The 18524-nt window shown below is 32.4% G+C and overlaps 2 protein-coding genes across 2 annotated transcripts; one reads left to right on the forward strand and one right to left on the reverse strand.

Annotated features, from left to right (window-relative positions):
• Positions 1 to 773: 773 nt before the first annotated feature.
• On the reverse strand, positions 774 to 16482 carry LOC130452421 (uncharacterized). The gene is made up of 5 exons (XM_056791696.1): positions 16352 to 16482; positions 9956 to 10533; positions 9248 to 9386; positions 7328 to 7773; positions 774 to 1131 (listed from the first exon to the last, which is right to left on the reverse strand). Exons 1-5 carry the CDS (start codon positions 16398 to 16400, stop codon positions 844 to 846), a joined length of 1500 nt encoding a protein of 499 aa, XP_056647674.1. The 5' UTR covers positions 16401 to 16482; the 3' UTR covers positions 774 to 843.
• Positions 16483 to 16868: 386 nt separating this feature from the next.
• LOC130452423 (thioredoxin domain-containing protein 17-like) lies at positions 16869 to 18297 on the forward strand. The gene is made up of 3 exons (XM_056791699.1): positions 16869 to 17262; positions 17671 to 17752; positions 17892 to 18297. The coding sequence occupies exons 1-3, from the start codon at positions 17118 to 17120 to the stop codon at positions 18052 to 18054; spliced, it is 390 nt and encodes a 129-aa protein (XP_056647677.1). The 5' UTR covers positions 16869 to 17117; the 3' UTR covers positions 18055 to 18297.
• Positions 18298 to 18524: the final 227 nt, after the last annotated feature.

Raw genomic sequence — 18524 nt, forward strand, 5'->3', positions numbered from 1 at the left:
ATGGAAAAGTATGACTTAAGTCACATGGATGCGGACAGGCTAAAACCTTCAACGTGAGACAAACCCCTCATAGTGGGAAATGGAATTACTGAAGCTAAACAGAAGTCAATGACTCTGGTAGGCATAATCACAGGTCACGCGGAAATCGGCTATCGCCTAGACTGCCGTTTCTATGCACAACCTCTCCAAGCGATGCTAAATGATACAAAGGGAACTGAAGTTCAGACAAGTAAGACCGTTAAGACCTCCCCATTTTCTTCATTATTATTATATTATCATATTAGTAAAAGTGGAATTCACAAGCTTCGTGTACTAGTGATAGATTAGAAAACCATGACCTACGTTTCTGAATTTTTCTAGGGATTCTTGAGCAACAATAAAGTTTGCATTATGTTTTGTATGCTTTAAAAACTTATGCATAATATTGAAGTGGAATCATCATTTTTGTTTATATTCATGCAACAATTGGTTTTAGATAAGATTTTAACTCCCATTTACAATATATGATCTTAGTTGGTTATTAGTTGAACAAATAGCTATAAAAATAGTAGCTTAATATGTATTTTTCTTGAAATTTATTATTGATGGTGGATTTGAATCAATAATTATCTGTCTTTATCATAAAATAAAAATTTCAGAATCAGTCTTAAATTGATGAAGGTCATTTTCAGTAGCACTCTATTCAGTTTTTTAGAGGCTCCATATAATAGTTAAGTTATTTCCTCTTATTTCATATATAATTTAAACAATGAATGTTTCCCAATACAAATCAATAAAATTAAAGAAATCGTTTAATCAAAAAATCATAATACAAACATATTTATAAAAAAATTGTCACATATTTTATAAATATCCCATTGCATCATCTAACTGATCGGCATTGTCCACAACAAGCTTTTCCACGTTAACTAGATTCAGTCCCTCTTGAATTTTATATTTGAGAGGTCTTTCAATGGCATCCATGATTTGAGCTCTCAATACATTTGGAATGATATTCACCCCGATTTCAATAAGCTTGTCTATTCTTCCCAGTCCATTGAACTTTACATGAATATCTCCCAATTCTAATTGAATATCGTCTAGTGACGGTGGATAAGAGATATCCATGCTTTGACTGGCATCGATACGAACCTGCAAATTTGATCAAATTTAATTAAAAAAATAATAGGACCACTCGAGACAAAAACATTGATTTTCATGAAGTGAATTCGTTCCATATTAAAAAAGTATTTTTAATTTTGGACCGAAATTATTATTTTTAACCGTTACTCAAAGGATTTTTTAATAACAAATAGTAGATAATCAAACTTTATAGATAAATGTGTTTTTAGCTTATCAGAGCTTTCCAAGCTGGCCTCAGGAATTGCCGAAATAATTCGTTTTCCGAGATCAAAGCAGGGTTTCTTTACACTGCCAAGAACATGCTTGTTAGAAACCAACTCGTTTTTGCGGCATCTAGAGATAAAGAACGAATTCTTATATTTTTAGCTCAAACAATGTGCACTAGAATTTTTTCAAGATACTACAGGACGTGTCATGTCGAGCTTACTATATTAGGTACATGTACAGAATAATTAGTCAAGATACGTAAAAACAGTTGAACCAATTCATCTTTGAGATTAAGATATTATTCTCTAGTGGCGCAAAAGTTACTCTGCTTTGATAATAGCGTTTCTAGTATGTCATTTTCCCCACTTTACATAAGATTATATACCAACAAAAGCAAAGCAAAAGTAAAAATTCAATGGAACGAATATCCATTTATGACTCCTTGATGAAATTGTCTTAGTTGTTGGTGTGAACTAGCTTCAGTTTTTCTCTCAGAAACTTCTGATGTTCCCGGTGACGGAATTATAGTATCTAAAACTCATTAATCAGAATGGCAAATATATCACAGATTTTATTTATAACTCATATTAATAAAAAAAGATAAAAAAGTAAGGTATTAAATATCTGCCATCCATGTTCACATACAAATAAAATGTTTTGATAGTTTTAAGCTTACAATATTGCTAATGGAAAATCCTGCCATATCTTTCTCCTTTCTCCTTGTCTTCACCCTATATGTGGCTTCTTTGTGGAAAACCACTTCTCTTTTTACTTTGTTTACACTGTTTATGTATTCTGTTTTCTAATATTCTTTGTACATTAGCATACCAAATTAGTTGTGTGGTTTTGATGTAATCGATTGATTTGTGTCTGACTTTTATTATCTCCCTTATTCTGTCATTCCTTATCATTCCTCTTTTGAATTTTCCGGCTACTCTTCTCCAGAAGTCCATTTCAGTCGTTGGCATTTGTTCCGTTGCTTGTTTTATCTGCCATATATATTATGTTATATATTCGTTGTTTGTTGTTTAGCCCCTAATATTCCACTAATCATAGATATAACTTTTCTATCCTGTATATTTCTCTCTTTGATTATTTTGTCGAGTGTTATTTTCATTCTTTAGTATTTATGTTCCTCGTAGTGTTTTATTTCTGTCTCGTCGATGTATTGTACTGTAGTTGCGATGCACATACTTTCAGTTTTTTGGAGTCAATTAGCTTAAATTTAAGTTTAGTTAATTAAATTACAGGTATCCCAACTTGTTCCAGTAAGAAATAAAATATGTGAGCATCGTACAAAAAACTCTAATTGGCATAATTTCCTAAAAAAATTATTTTGGAACTCGTTTAATTCGGTTTCTATTGGGTACCAAACCACATTATCAATGCTTCTTGAGATCTTCGTCTCCATGCCTCCTTTTCCTTTTATTTTTATTTTTAGTCTTCCATATTACTTCATGGTAAAGCCATCAAATAATTCGCGTATCACCTCATTTTTTGTGATTTAATTCTTATTGTTTTGCTCGTTTTATTTGATAAATGAACAATTTCCAGGTTAGTGGTATTGATTTTGTTTCATTCATCCTCTTCTAGGTATAAATCATCCGTATTATTTTTATGTATTGTTACAAACAAGTCCTCGATATGGGCCGTGAAGCCTGTCCTCTCCGGTTATAATAGAGCTTTAAAATTTGGCAAAAAAGTAATTCGTTCGAGGTTTCTTTTTATATACGTTTTTTTTTTCATAGCAGGCGATCTGTATTCAGGAAAAATTTAAATGAATTATATAAGTTAAATCTAGTGTGTTTGAATAAATTAAATTAGTAACAGTGTTAATAAATTCACCCCACCGATGAATAAGAAAAACATTACAGTATAATACTTGCATTTGATCAATGAGTTCGAACAAATCCGTGTTTTAGTGTTGTTATTCATATGTTTATCTTTAAACGCATTTCTGTTGTGAAGTTTTTTATTTCCTACCGAAATTCTGTACTTGATATTTATTTTTATTTCTATTGTTCGCTCTAGACTCTCGATACATTCAGTTGCCCGCTACGTCTCCAATATGATGAAAACAAAACACGAGAGTTTGGTTAATTGCCTCGCCTCACTCCCTCGCGTCTTTTGACTCGCATCCGAAAAAACGACACGAAGCGGAGCGACAACGAGACGAAGGCGAGGTGATACAAGCGCACAGTCTACACTCTCGCACTGGCGTTTCCTTGTGGAGGATATGGATCGGGCTTGATAATTATTCTTCACAAATATTCAAATTTTTCAACTTCAACTCTAGCTGTATGTGTTTATGTTTCTGTTTCTATGCATGTGTTTGGTTTTCTTTTCATCAATTCTCAGTTCTCTTTCTGTTGCGTTCTCCTTTAATATTAAATTTTTCTTCTATTTCATTGTTGCTCTTCAAAATTACATCATTTGCATATTCGATAATCTTGTATTTGGTGTTTATCACTCCAAAGTGATTTTTAGTCACATTATAATAGTGCGTCATCGTGTCTGATACATCGTTTCACCTCTACACTAAGTATGTAAATAAAATATTACACAAAGACATACTCGTAATATGATAGAATGCGTCCTTACCACATTGAGAAATTAGAAGAAACAAATTTTTGGCAACATAATTTTACCAACCAAACAAACAATTTTACAATGAATTCACATAAAAACAAAAAACCTGTTTGTATCCTTTTAACTATGAAATTAAATTGGGTTAACTCAAAACCACGGAATACACAGATACATTTTGTTTTTATAACCCTCTTGTGTAACTGAAATATTAATTTTCATATTTCCACGATTTTGAACGTGATTAATTATATACGCACTGTAGTCCTTTTCCTTGTATTCCTTTGGGATAATATTTATAATACCTAACCTAACCAAACAGTTAGTAAGATTCTAGATCAATTCGTTAATTTTTAATTCGGGACACTTTTATACAACAAATTCAACTTTAGGGCTACAAAGTTTTTGAAATTGGATTCAACTGGAAATACTAAGCAGTTTGACATTGAAGTTGATGTCATAATGTTAGGTATAACTTTTCCAATACAATGAAAGTTCAAATCTTTCTTTTACGATATACTGCGGGCAATGAATATCACAGCGTATAACTTCCATTATGTAATATAATACATTTTAGTCTACTTTGTGAGCTGTCAACGAATAAACGCCAGTCGTTTGGCTCCTGTTGTTACCAGCATATGTTTATCAACAAGTTTTTGATATCTGAACAAAAGCTAGAACCGATTTTAACACCGTAATTCTCTATTTCTTTCACGATATAAGCTTATTTTAGTTTCGGAAGAAAGCAAGCTTTTTCTTCGTCTTGATGCTCGTCTTCGGAAAAGCATTTTCGCTCTTTTGATATACCTTCAAAATCAATATCAATTTGTGATGAGCTTGGTCTTGGTCCTTCGAAGTTATGTTCTAAGGGTCTACGCATATTTTTAGTTCTTGGATACTGCTATTTATTTGGATTTTTGTTGTTTAAACCAGGGATTCCCAAACCATTTTAGACAAGAGACCCCTTTTCTTAACTGAACTGATTTCTCAGACCCCCGTAATTACTATACAATTAATCTTTCAAGCATGTTTTGACTTGCACTGTTTTAGGCGCCTGTACGCAATTTAACCCGAACGAGATTATGATAAAGTTGAAATCCAAAAATGCTCCGGATATTTTACTATAGGATACGCTTGCATTTATGTTAAAAGTGCATTTGCGTTCTCAATTTCGTCGGAACTTGAATAATAATACTGTAGGTTTCTCGGACAAAAAAAGTCGTACAGAGCTTCTAGAAAAGTGAATCGAAGGACAATATACATAATGTATGCTCTTCGAAACTGTTGCCGCGATTTTTTCTAAAAAAAATTTCAGCTTCGCCGTGCTCCACTCTGAAATCGCAAAAATCTTTCGAACATTTGTCTTTTTTTCATTTAAATGCAAAAAAATGATATTTAAAAATGACAAGAAAATTTTAAAGAAAGCATTTTAAAGGGTGAATCTTCATCTGCAAAAGTCATCTTTTTAAATATTTTTTGCGATTTTTAAATATCATTTTTTGCAAGTTGAATGAGAAAAAAGGCAGAAGTTCGAAAGATTTTTGCGATTTCAGAGTGGAGCATAACGAAGCTGAATTATTTTTTTTTTAGAAAAATCGCGGCGATAGTATCGAAGAGCATACATTATGTATATTGCCCTTTCGATTCGTTTTTTTTTTAGAATCTCTGTACGACTTTTTCACCCGAGAAGCCTACAGTATCATTCATCAAGTTCCAACGAAATTGAAAACGCAAATGCATTTTTATCATAAGTGCAAGCGTGTCCTATAGTAAAATATCCGGAGCATTTTTGGACTTCAACTTTATCATAATCTCGTTCGAGTTAAATTCGCCTAAAATAGTGCAAGTCAAAACATGCCTGGAAAATTTATACGCTTGAACACATTATATTATCTTACAGGTATTTTTCACGCTTTTTAACTAGTCAAGTTATTCATCTTCTACGAATGTGTGTACGCTTATCGATGTTAAGTTTATTTAAAAGTAAAAGAATGATACTTTCTACTAAAATATTAGTCATTCATAACAAGTCGGGACCCATACAACAAGTTATACAGTATCTAAAAAATTTTAAATAAGAACTCGGGTTAGTTAATACGGGCCGATTTTTAGAGGTCGTCGACCCCCAAAAACAGTTTTCGTTTATGTCGACCCCTTGGTAACCGATATCGACCCCAAGGGGTCAATATCAACCACTTTGGGAATCTCTGGTTCAAACCGTTTATGTTAACGCTATAAAAATAACAGTCTTCGATATGATTCCATAGTTCTTGCAAAATAGTTGGTGTTTCAATTTTATATAATCCTTAACATTCCACACACGATTTACACACAAATGTAAGCACAAGACTTCTCATTTTTATTCAACATCTTAAAATACTTAAATTAAGCCTAATATACACGATGGCTGACTGCAAGTCTCACAGCACTGGCACTGGCCTAGTGTAAACATTTTTACAATGTGTGTGTATCTTTGTTTTTGTTTGGAATTTCTGCGGCAAAATGCCGAGAAAATTCAACTAAGAGGATACCTTGGACAACTTTATAGAGAGCACGAATGCTTGTGGGATAAACGTTGTGATGCACTTGTACTCAGAAGGATCTTCTAATCGTAGTTATTTTAGCAACAAAACAGAAACTCTATCTATCGCTAAACCATTTTCTTTCCAAAGTAGTTTCGCTTTTATCTAATATAGCAATCAAGTCCCCTCCTAATAGTACAGTGATGTTCTTTAAACATTTTCTTTAACAGACTTCATCATTTTTAACTTCAAATGTGAAGAATAATTCGTGAATTAATGGCCTCGTCTAAACAATATGGACCAGGCCAACGCTGGCTTGTCTGCAGAGCTACAGGACTGGCTTCGTATAAACTCTACTGTAGGTATTTTTTATCGCATATATAGCGAAAATTATTTGGATTGTTCAAATAACGTATCTTTGAACTACTTATGACATAAAAGCTTTAGATACCAATCTTAACACAGTGAAATGCGCCTGCTATCTATTAATATATAAGCTTAAATAATAAAAATCTAAGTAAGTCGAGCTGTTTCGTGGATTTATTTGACAAAAACAAGTCATAAGTGAACATTATCAACCACAAAAATTGCAGAAAATGATAACCAATAGCTAAATCAAGAATTAGAGAAAAATTACAGCGGCCAAATTCTTCGGGATTGTCAATTATATTAAAACTAGGGTAACAATGATTGTTGGTTTACGATAATCTACGACAATGCTCTATTTTTTCCTACCAGAAACATTGGGTTTTTCATTAACCATACAGATTGAGCTACTCCAGGGTGAATCGCTTTAATGTATGATTCCTTTTTCAAGCATATCATTTAAATGTAATTCAAAAAGTTAATTTTTTGTTAACTAGTGTAATTATTATAATGATAATACTTACTTTGAAACTATTAACAGTGAAGGCAAGTGCACCATCTCTATATAATTTTCCTGGAATCAAAACTACTCCCCAATTACTATTACCAATAAGCTTTCCAGTACTAACTTCAAATGATACATGTGAAGTCTTATTTATCAATTCGAACATAAGGTCTTTCGTTCTGTGAAAATTTGATAGTCCGAAGATCCTGGTATTGTACAAGCGAACGTCAAAAATCCCAACAGTAATGTTGTAATCGGGGATAGAGAAAGGTTCGTAGCCACTATATCTGATCATTTTTCTTATTTCGTAAATCAATTGGTCGATTGGTAAAATTGTTGTTAGGAAAGTTTTATTTATGTTTTTAATTTCATAGTTGATGTTGTGTCTTATGTTTGTATTTACTTCATTCAGAATATAGGGCTTTATTGAATCAAACAAGAAAAAGCCAACTGATTTCATGATCCCTGAAAAAAATGACATAAGTCAGGTTATAATATAAATAAGTTTTATAAGCAGAATCAATTCAAAATTCTCAAGAATTGTAAACCAATAGCAGACTAATTAAATTTATTATTAAACCAATTTATATGTACAAGGGTGTATCATAAGAAATGTCTAATAATTCTGTTTGTTTATTGAAGACGTGATACGTTTTTATTATAAATAGTATGGTAGGCATTAAGTTCGGTATTATTAAAACATTATTGGAAAGAAAAGTTTGAAGCAGGCGTGGCAGCAAGGGATAAAGGAATAAATGTTAATCCTTTTAATAGCGGATATTTGACGCATGAAGATCGTTCGCCCTCAAGTCGTCCACTTACTAGGGATATTGAGGTTACAAAGAAAGCATTAGAAAACCAGCCTACTATCAGCAATCTCCAGGGCCGGATAGAGCTAGGAGCTTCGGGGACTATAGCCCAGGGCCCCAGGTCCAAGAGGGCCCTATAATTTGAAAAAAATTCTGTATTTTTTATGTATTGATACCACAAATCTAACGTATTAATATTATTTTTTGTTTTCCGAATACCTTAAGAGGGCCCCGTCACTATTTCAGCCCCGGGCCCTAACCAGCCCTTAATCCGGCCCTTGCAAAAACATATTTATTTTGCAACGTAACCATATTTTAGCTCCATACACTTTTTCCAGCGATAGTCAATAAGTTCGATGCCCTTTTTATAATAAGAATCGTCACGCTCCTCAAACTAGATATTAATTGCCGACATCACCTCTTCATCTGGTAAATTGCATGCAAGAGGAATTAAAAATTTGATTCATTAACTTTGACCATTGCGGGCATTGCTATAACGGACGGGTGAGCTGCTGCATTGTCTTGAAGAAACAACACTTTCTTCTTGGCCATTTTTCCTTGATTTTTCCGCTCAAACGTTGCAATAAGTTTTCGTAATAATCGCTGTTGATTATTTTTGATTTTTTAAGTCGATGAAGATTACCCACGCCATGGCCCTGCATACATATCGAACGGTCTTTGTCTTCTTTGGAACCGATTCTTCCTTTTCAGCCCATTGTTTTGATTGTTCTTTTGTTTTGGATGTGAAATGATGGACCTACGTTTCATCCACTGTTATGAAACGTCGCAAAAATTCGGCTTTATTTTTGTGAAATATTGCCATCTTCACGATTGTGTTTTTGTTCAACTGTGAGGAAAATGGGCACCCATCTTACACACACCTTTCTCATGTTTAAATTTTCAGTTAATATGCGATGTACCTACTACTACTATCTCGCGCACATTCAGTAAACGATCATCCAGTACGCTTTGTGAATTCTTTCGCTGGTCTTCGAAGGTCATAGGACCTTGTTTAAACTTTGTAACCCAATATTTCACTTTTGATAATGAAGGAGCAGTCTCACCCAGAGTAGAATCATGAAAAATGGACGTGAAAAGTTGAAGAAAAGCATTAAAAAATATATACTTACCTTGAAACACATTAGCAACTAACCCTTGTTCTTGAAAATCCATTTCAATGTCTCCAAAAGTTACATCTGTATCCAGTTTAGGAGCTTCCAACAAACCATCGTCGCCAACTTCCAATGAAGTTATAATTATTACAATAACCTTAAAAAATATCTGAATTATAACTTAATAACTATGATTATGAAGTTTTAACCACTTTCTTTGAGTCGACAACCTAACTTCAACTGTCAGTCTGTTAGAAAATTTCCGAAATTACCAAGTGCGAAATAAATGAAGAATTACTACCAATGATAACTCTAGAACAAGGTTCCCAAGGTTCTACTATATTTTCACTCCCATATCATTTCCTAATTAATAGACACATTAAACACCTCATTACCATTCTTATAGAACAGTCTCGCATCAGGCAGAACAGGAAGAGGCTCCAGTCCATCTTGTTTTAGAATGCCAGTACAATCATACTTTATCTGTAAAAAATCCAACCTCCTGGAAGCCAGTGAAAAGAGTTCATTGGAAATTTGAAAATCGAGCGGTAGATATTGAAAACAATTTAAGACACCTCAAGGATGCCATGAAATATAATTTATAATCTACGTCTTGCATATTATTGACATGAGGTCTTCTTTCCGTTAATAATGATATGAATTGTTTACTTATTTTATTATATTTTTAATCTAATAAGTCTCTTAAATCTACTAGCAACAACTTACGTTCTTCATGGTAACAGTAAAGGGTCCAGATCCTTTAGAAACCCACGATTTGAGTGTATAATTGCCTGTTACTATTAAGACATCAATTGTTAAACACACTTCAACTTTCATTTTAGCCACATTTGCAACAACATATTCTATTCCGTATTTACTTAAACCGTGTAATTGAATGTTTTCGAAATACATGGTACCAATTGAGAAAGCTCTTGTCATATCAGGTATATACATAGGATCTGGTACAGGTAGTCCTGGAACTCCTATAACATCAGACTGCTTGTAATTATCTAGTATTGAAAGTATTGTCTCACTAATTTTTCGTCTGACAGGTATTGTTTCGTTGCTAGATAGCTCTGATTCAGTAAGCTCCGGTCCTCTTATCTGAGCGGCATCAAATAAATCTCCATCATTTGTTGTTGGCGAAGGTATTGAACGTATTGTTGTTTTTCTTTTGTTAATATACTGAGTGACATTTCTTGTTATTTGATTGGCAATTTCTGATGTTACCGTTACGTCTTGAACCGAAGCACTTTTTTTCATGAGATCTAATAAGTTCCCTAGTGATTGACTGATTGAGTTATCTGGAAATACAAAAAATTTAATGCTTAAAAGTATTATATTACTTATAAAAAACGTTAATTCAATTAAGAACAATATAATAACACGAAAATCTGCAACAAAGTTACAATAAATTGGAAATCTTCGCTCGATGGTTTGCGGAAGTATATTCACTTGAATGTTAATGGTGTGAAATAACTAAACTCGTGGCCATAAATAACGCACCACCCTTTATTTCAATATAAAAACCTAAAATGTTAATCTTTTGGGTTCCTTTTTTATTCTATAAAACTCGATAAAATGTAGCAAAATTTCTTATCAGCAAATAACTGTTTTTGTGGTTTTCTAAAATTCTAATTTTATGCGTATTTTAATATACTTTTCATTCTATTGTTGTACAAATTTGTAGACAGCAGTAATTTACGTCAATCAAGGTGTGTTAAAGTCGAGACTAGTTAAACAAAAAATGAATGGAGTTAGGCAGTGAACGCGAAGCTGAAAGAATAGCCGAGTTAGTTGAACAGTGACAAAGTTATCGTGTGGCAATTCTGTTTGGCGTACACCACACAACCATTGGCAGATTGATGCAAAGATTTCGAGAGACTGGTTCTGATGACCGTTTTTTGCAATTAAATTCATTAAGAAATTGGTCAATGACAAGTGTCGAGCTCAACAGCCTTTTACGAGAAGTCCGAAATGTAAATATCTCTGATAGATCAAAAGACGACACCTTCAGAATGCTGGTCTACACATCAGAAGAGCTCTCCAGGCACCTTTGCTAACCAGGCAGCATTGTATTGCTAGACTAAGATTTGAAATGCAACACTTAGATTGGAATTTAGAAAATTGGTGCCAAATTTTATTTACTGATTTACAAATTCGAAGATGGCGAGTAGAAAGATTTGCGCAGTCTTGTATCATTTCCAGGTAGCCCTTCCAAGGAGCGTCTATCATGTTTTGGCAAAGAATTTGTTTTGATACCTGCACAGAATTAGGGTCTCTTCCTAGACCCGCCCTTAACGCAGCAAGATACAGAACTGACATTCTTGAAAATCACGTCGTTCCGTTTGGGCCATTTATTGGTGATGATTTTCGTTTAATACATGATAATGCTAAACAACACGTTGCGCCAGATGTTTTGAATTACCTAAACGAAGTAGGAGCTCATACCCTGGACTGCCCAGCAAGAAGTGCAGATATAAATCCTATCCCCCTGTCTGGGACATTTTAAAACGCCGCATTTGTCCTCAAAAATCAATCTTCTCAAAATTTAAATGAACTTGAACAAGCTGCATTAGAGGAATGGGAGAACATACCTCAAGAAGAGATATAGCACCTAAGCATGCCCAGGAGAATGTTAGCAACAATTAAAATCCAAAGGAGGAAATACACGATACTAGCGTTTTAAAAAAAGGAACATTATTGTTTAGAATGCAAGTTTTATTTTTAAGAAAATTTGGTTTTATTGCATTGTTTCTATTTTTATTTTTTTACTCATTAAAAATTAATATACATTTCTTATTATTGTGTCAAAAGGAAGTTAAACAATAGTAATATTAATTTAAATTTATTAAGCAAAAAACCATTTTCAGAAATCGGGGTGGTGCGTTATTTTTGACCACGAATGTATTTTACAAAGAAAAGGTAGTTAATGGATTCCTTTGAGAAAGTTTTATAACGTACTCACTGTTGTTAAAACTTGAGTTTCACTATAGTAAAACCTAAAATATCAAAATATATGGGTTTTCCACTTGAAACCCCTTTAAATTTGTACCTGATCTCCAAAAGGTGTATAAAGATCACTTATTTTTTTCGAAAAGTTTAAAAAAATGTATATATGGAAGATGACCCCACCTCTACGATAGGTAGAAAACTAAAAAATAATTGAGATTTGTTGTTAAAAATATGGTTCTATTTTTTGAAGTACAGCTCTTCTATGACCTTGATCTTAAAATATGTCAATTTGTGAAGTAATTTTGAGTATGGTTGGGTATTTATGAAGAGCGCTTATGGCTCCTCATATTTTTTCCATTCACAACTTCGTACGTTCAATTTTTCATAGAGAACGATCCTATGCTTTTAAAACTTCCCCATCGATCAAGTGGCCACAAAACTAACCTGTAGATTGAACTGGACACATTTTCCAATTGCATACATTTCTGCTTGAAAAATGATTGGTGTGTAGCCCAGGCTTTCAGAGTGATTTGTTCTGGTCCTGTACACTTCTATTCCAGTTCTGTCAACTGCTTTAGATCCGTCCGTATACCTTCTAATGGCATTTCTATTCATTTCTTGTATGGTGTCACTTGCTTCTAGAGCTTAGTATTGTTGTAAATTTTCTCTCAAAGATAAACTTTATGATGCATCATCCTGCGGCATGCCCCATGTTTGTTCATTATTTAGGAACGATTTTTCTCTGGTGATTCCATCTCTAAACATTCCAAGTGATGTTTTATCTGTCACGTTTTCCAGTATTATATGGAAAGGTGGGAGATTCAGAATCACTTCTAGTGCAGCCGTTGGGCATGATTTCATGGCTCCGGTGTGTACATCCACAGTAGGATCTTTGAGCTACAATCCCAATTTCTCTCTGCGAAGTTTCTGCATACCATCAGGGCTTTTGTGGTTCAGAGATTGGAGAGATAGCTTCGAAATAGATTATGAAGTGAAAAGATTATAAGAAATTCAATAAGAAGACCTGCAGAAATATACATAGTTACTAGCAGGGCATATAATTTGGTATAATATGACTTAAATATGATTCATTTACGGAGAAAATTTTTCTGATCGCAATTATTGCGTTACTACCTTTGCACAACTCACATGACCATAGAATGCTATAGTATTTGGCTGGCTATTTCACCCCAAACTGGGCAAAAAGTCTAATATTCGATTATTTAGAAGTGAAAATAGCCAAAATAACCTTAAAATGTTTATTTAATAAACGTCTTCATGTTCTTTTAGTTGGTTTTATGGAAGGTATGAAAATATAACAAAAAAAAGATCGAAATTTTGTATTCTCTCAATATTTTTGCTGTAGATGCTGCTAAGTTCTCCATTTGTCTCTCAATTTTGGCAAAGAAATTCACAGTATAGAAGTCTATGTACCTACATTTATAGTATCGAGCTCTGCAATCATGGAAACTTATAGAGAAGCTTATGAGTTTTGTCCAGGAAGTCATAAAAGAATAAAGTTTGGAACGAACGGTGAATCCACTTTTGCAACAACTTTCTTTCTTCAAGAAAGTATTTTACATTCACAATCCTGAATTTCTAAATATTTATATCAATGCCCTGTTCTTGGGAAATTTCGTCCAAAGAAATGGTGAAGAAAAGAAAAATAATTTAAATTAATTCGAGAATTCGAATTAATAACGAGAGGAATAAACGTAGTTTAAAACGAAACAAAAAGATTAATCTAATCACTTTGTGGAATGTTTGGTATGGTTTGTAAATACGGCAGAAGCACATTTGTCTTCCGTTTTAACTTGATTTGCTGTACAGAAGAGTTTACGGTCCATTTCGTAAATTGGTTCGGTCGCCCAAGGTTAGGAGTTGAAAACAAAAGGGTGAATCTCTTATTTTTGATTTATCTCAATTTCATTTTTTCTCATTTTCGATATATCTTTTGGATAATAAAATATATCTTTTCATTATTCATACAATAATACCAGAGGGTGATCGAAAAATACGTTGACATCATTCCCAACATCAAACGTTCAAGTATAAATTAAAACTAAAGATTACGTATATTGCTATCCCAACTACCTAATATTGTTGTTACAAATTCTCAAGTACGTCTATGTTTTGGAATTTTAAAGGTTTGTGATGTCATTTTAAATTAGGATAAAAGCTCGATTGGATCACAAAAAATATCTAGTTGTTGCATCACTTGTCTATTTGGACAACTTTGGAAAGTATTAAAAAATTTCCCGAGAATAAACTCATTAAAACATCTTCTAGAATGTTTAATAAAAAAAAACATCTAGCAGATACAAATACAGAAACTATAAAATTATCATCGAAGAAGACAGAATAATGTAGTAAATATAACCTAAAATAAATTTACCCCGATATTAATGTGGCGCCACTCTTTTAACGCATTTAAACGGACACTTTTCATACCCACAGATTGTTCTTCTTCTCTCTACCCTCCATATTTCGAACACAGCTAACTTCATGATAATTCATAAACAATGATCAACAAAAAATAGGACGTCACAAATTATACGACATAACCTCACTTTATAGTGGCAACATTATAATAAATAATGTGGTTTTGTTCATGTAAACCTCACTTTATTAGGTCAATAAAATGTGAGTACCTTCTAAATTTTGAAAAAAGTTATAAGTAGAACATGAGACACGCGCCAAAAAAATTAAACTGTGGCATTATATCAGATCAAAACATTGAAGACATATTAATTGTACTCAATATGGCCATTGTTCTTGTTAATGTCTCTAAGACGAAAGCTTTCATACGATGCCTACGCACTTGCTGTAATTTATCAAAATTGGATTGTGTGGAGTTAATGAATGTAAATCATCCTATTTCTTGTGGAAGAGTCCTGGTGTATTGATATCCTCCGCGACTACTGCAAGTCCCAATCGACAAACGTAAAATGGCTTACAATATGGCGGCTTTATAAAAAAACGTGCAGTTTGCAATGAATATTACTTATCGGCAGGGTTCAAAAAACTAACTGTACGACCACAGTAACCTCAATTATCGCTACGTATGAACTATGCAAAGGGTGTAAAGTCGTTATTGGCGTTGTAAAACTTATCCATAGTTACATATAGAACAGCCAGCTGATAGTTTTTTTTGTGTAATTTACTTATGATTTTCATTTGAAAACTATAGAGAATACGAACGGCTGCTACTCTTCGAGAATCGAGAATTTTATAGATATCATGTTTCAATTTCGATTATCTAAATACGAAAATAATCCCACCTACAGTAATTTCCTATAAAGTTAGTGGAAGTTCATTATTTTTTCATAGCTTTCAATCAAAATGATTTACCAAGAACCCTGTTTACCTCTCAATTATCATTAAAGTAGTGAACTGATAGGTGTTATAAATAAAAGGATTGAACAAACAATACCCGGCTGGTGTCTACACAAAAAACAAACGATACTGACACATTTACATACCAAGTTATTGGAACATTTCATTAAAATAAAAACCAACGATACTAGTTGAGTGTTTAACGAACAATAAATATTGCAATCCAACTTGTAAAATGTAGCTTTTGAGGTAACGTACATAAGAGTCTGCTCCTCGATGAAAATTCATATTTCTGAAAAGCACTAAGAAGCGGAAAATTCCAAAAATAAAGTGATTAAATACTGTCTCTGGAAAACGTAGATAAAAATTTTTATGTGAGAACTTAGAGGATCTCAATTCTTATAAATGACTCCGTCATTTTACTTTAGAAAGATGCTTTACTGCGTGAACGTTGTAAACGTCAATTGAAACAGCGAGCAAATGTAAAACAATTACTGGATAAATTACTTGAATAAATTTGCCTTTATTGGAGTTGAAACTACTTTTCCCAACTCGTGTGGTAAATTTGCAACACGTGTGAAAAGTTAACGTCATGTCTACATACTAAAATCAACAGTTTCTTCAATTTATCGATAATTTTTCTCAGTTTACAAACTTTTATCCACGCGAATAGAAATATTTTGCACACGGGTGAAATTCAGTGTTTTCCTAAGATACAAATCGTATGAAATGCGTGATCGTAGAAACATTCAATGTTGACCTACATTTTTGCGACACCGTTAATGTTGATCATTTTATGTATATGTGAGTATGAAAGAATATTGCACTTACCTCTTGCGCTTGTTGAGCCCCACAAAAGAAAAAGCAGATATATCTTCATTATTCTGTAGTGAATATTTTTCACTTGTTCTATATAGAAAACTTGAAAAACGAACTATAAACTACTTACAAATTGCAATGGCAACATAATTCAAAACCCCCAAATATATATAGTGCTTACAGACATAACAGTATTTACAAAAATTAAGCTAATTATTATAAACAAATAATCTTATCATGATTTGTAAATAATAATAAATAAATTAGTCACTAATTTCTTTTTCTTTCTGAAGATGAGTTACTTTTCAGTTGGTATACAAACAGTTTCAAAGCTTGTAAAGATGAGATACAATATCAATGTAATCGTTATTTAAATTCAAAAAAACACAATGTATAGAGTAGTTTTCTCAGTGTTATTCTGGCTAAAAATATATACACCAAAAGTCTTTGAGTGCTTTGGTTTCAACTTGTCCCAGGAAGAACTTTAGTATAGGCAATCCAAATTACGTCTATGTGAATAAATGGTTGCAGAACTATTAAGATACTATCATAGAAATATTGTTTGTTTAATTCAATAACAATTTTTAAGAAATAGAAAAATTTTGATTTATAAAATTTTAAAATTATAACATTATTCTTGAAGATTATAGTAGAAAATTCCGCTATCAAAAGAAAAAATTTGATGCCACAGCTCATTTGCATTGTTTCCAATCACATTTCAGTTCTTAATCAGATGGTATATAAATTATTTGACATTGATAATTAGTTATATTTCAAAATGGTTCAGCATCATCATATAGAAGGCTATGAGAACTTTGTAAGTTTCATTGAAGATTTTAAACCAGAGGGAGATTTAGTTATTTACTTTAGTGGTACCAAAGAAGAAAATACTGGCGAAAGTTGGTGTGATGATTGTCAGCGTGGTGAGTGATTATTATAATTAAATTTTTCATACAAACATTTAGTTGAAAATAGTTTTAAAATAAAAAACCGACTTAAATGATGTAAAACGTCCTTTGTTTTCAGAATGTCGGAAGCATTTTCAGTTATAACAGTTAATAACCATTATTTTTTATCTTTACCGCATTATACCGATAATATAACAATGTCATTGTTTTCTGGTTAATCGAATCAGCAACAGTGAATTGATTAAAATATGTATTACGTAAATTTGCATCATTGTTAACAATCAGAGGCGTGCCATTTCATGGTACATATTTTATCAATACTATAAACATATCAATAGTAAAATATAAAACAACAGATTTTGTCTAAATGTAAGTTGTTTTTGTTAACAAAAAGCTACTCTTAAGTTTATTATTTGCTTTTAGCTTGGCCTGTCATAAGCAAAGTATTAAAAACAGCAAATCCAATGTTGAATTTTGTTTATGTTGAAGTAGGAGACCGTCCAACGTAAGTTATATTCATAAAAAAATATATTTTCTAATTTGAAGTTCTTTGCATTCAAGATTATTCTGTAAAATTTGGGAAATCAATTTGTATACACAAAATTTAAATTTTGAGTGACTAAATTTTTTTAAATTACTTATAGATGGAAAGATCCAAATTGTCCTTTTCGTAAGAACCCCTCTACGAAATTAATGGTTCTACCCACGTTGATGAAATGGAACACACCTAAAAGATTAAATGGTGACCAATGTGAGAAAGAAGAATTAGTAAAAATGTTATTTTCTGAAGATGATGATGATGATTAGAGGGAATTCATGAAAAATTTAAATCACATTATTCATCTTAGGCCATAATAAATGAATTCCAATATAGTTTACTAACTGCAATATTTGTTATCTATACAAGTACCAATAATGTATTGAAAAGGGGGATAACTTAATATTTTATGTATATGTATATGTAAACAACTTTTAAGTGTATTATCAGTTATGTGAATGAACTTATTTTGTAATCTTTATATATAAAAATAAATGTTTATTCAAACTTTATCAGTTTATATAATCATCAATTAAACTCTTCTTAGGCAGTGCGGAGGGAGCCACTCAGGGTGCAACAAGTCTTAGGGGTGCCATTGGGACATAAAGGAAAAACACCACCAAAATCATGTAGTGTTGAAAAAAATTATTGTTATTAATTGTAAAAAACGTAATAAAATGAGTTTTTCTTCTTCAGGAAGGCATGACAATTTTCGTTTTATGATCAAACCATGTTTACT

Source organism: Diorhabda sublineata, chromosome 1, assembly GCF_026230105.1.
Source record: "Diorhabda sublineata isolate icDioSubl1.1 chromosome 1, icDioSubl1.1, whole genome shotgun sequence".
Lineage (NCBI taxonomy): Eukaryota > Metazoa > Arthropoda > Insecta > Coleoptera > Chrysomelidae > Diorhabda > Diorhabda sublineata.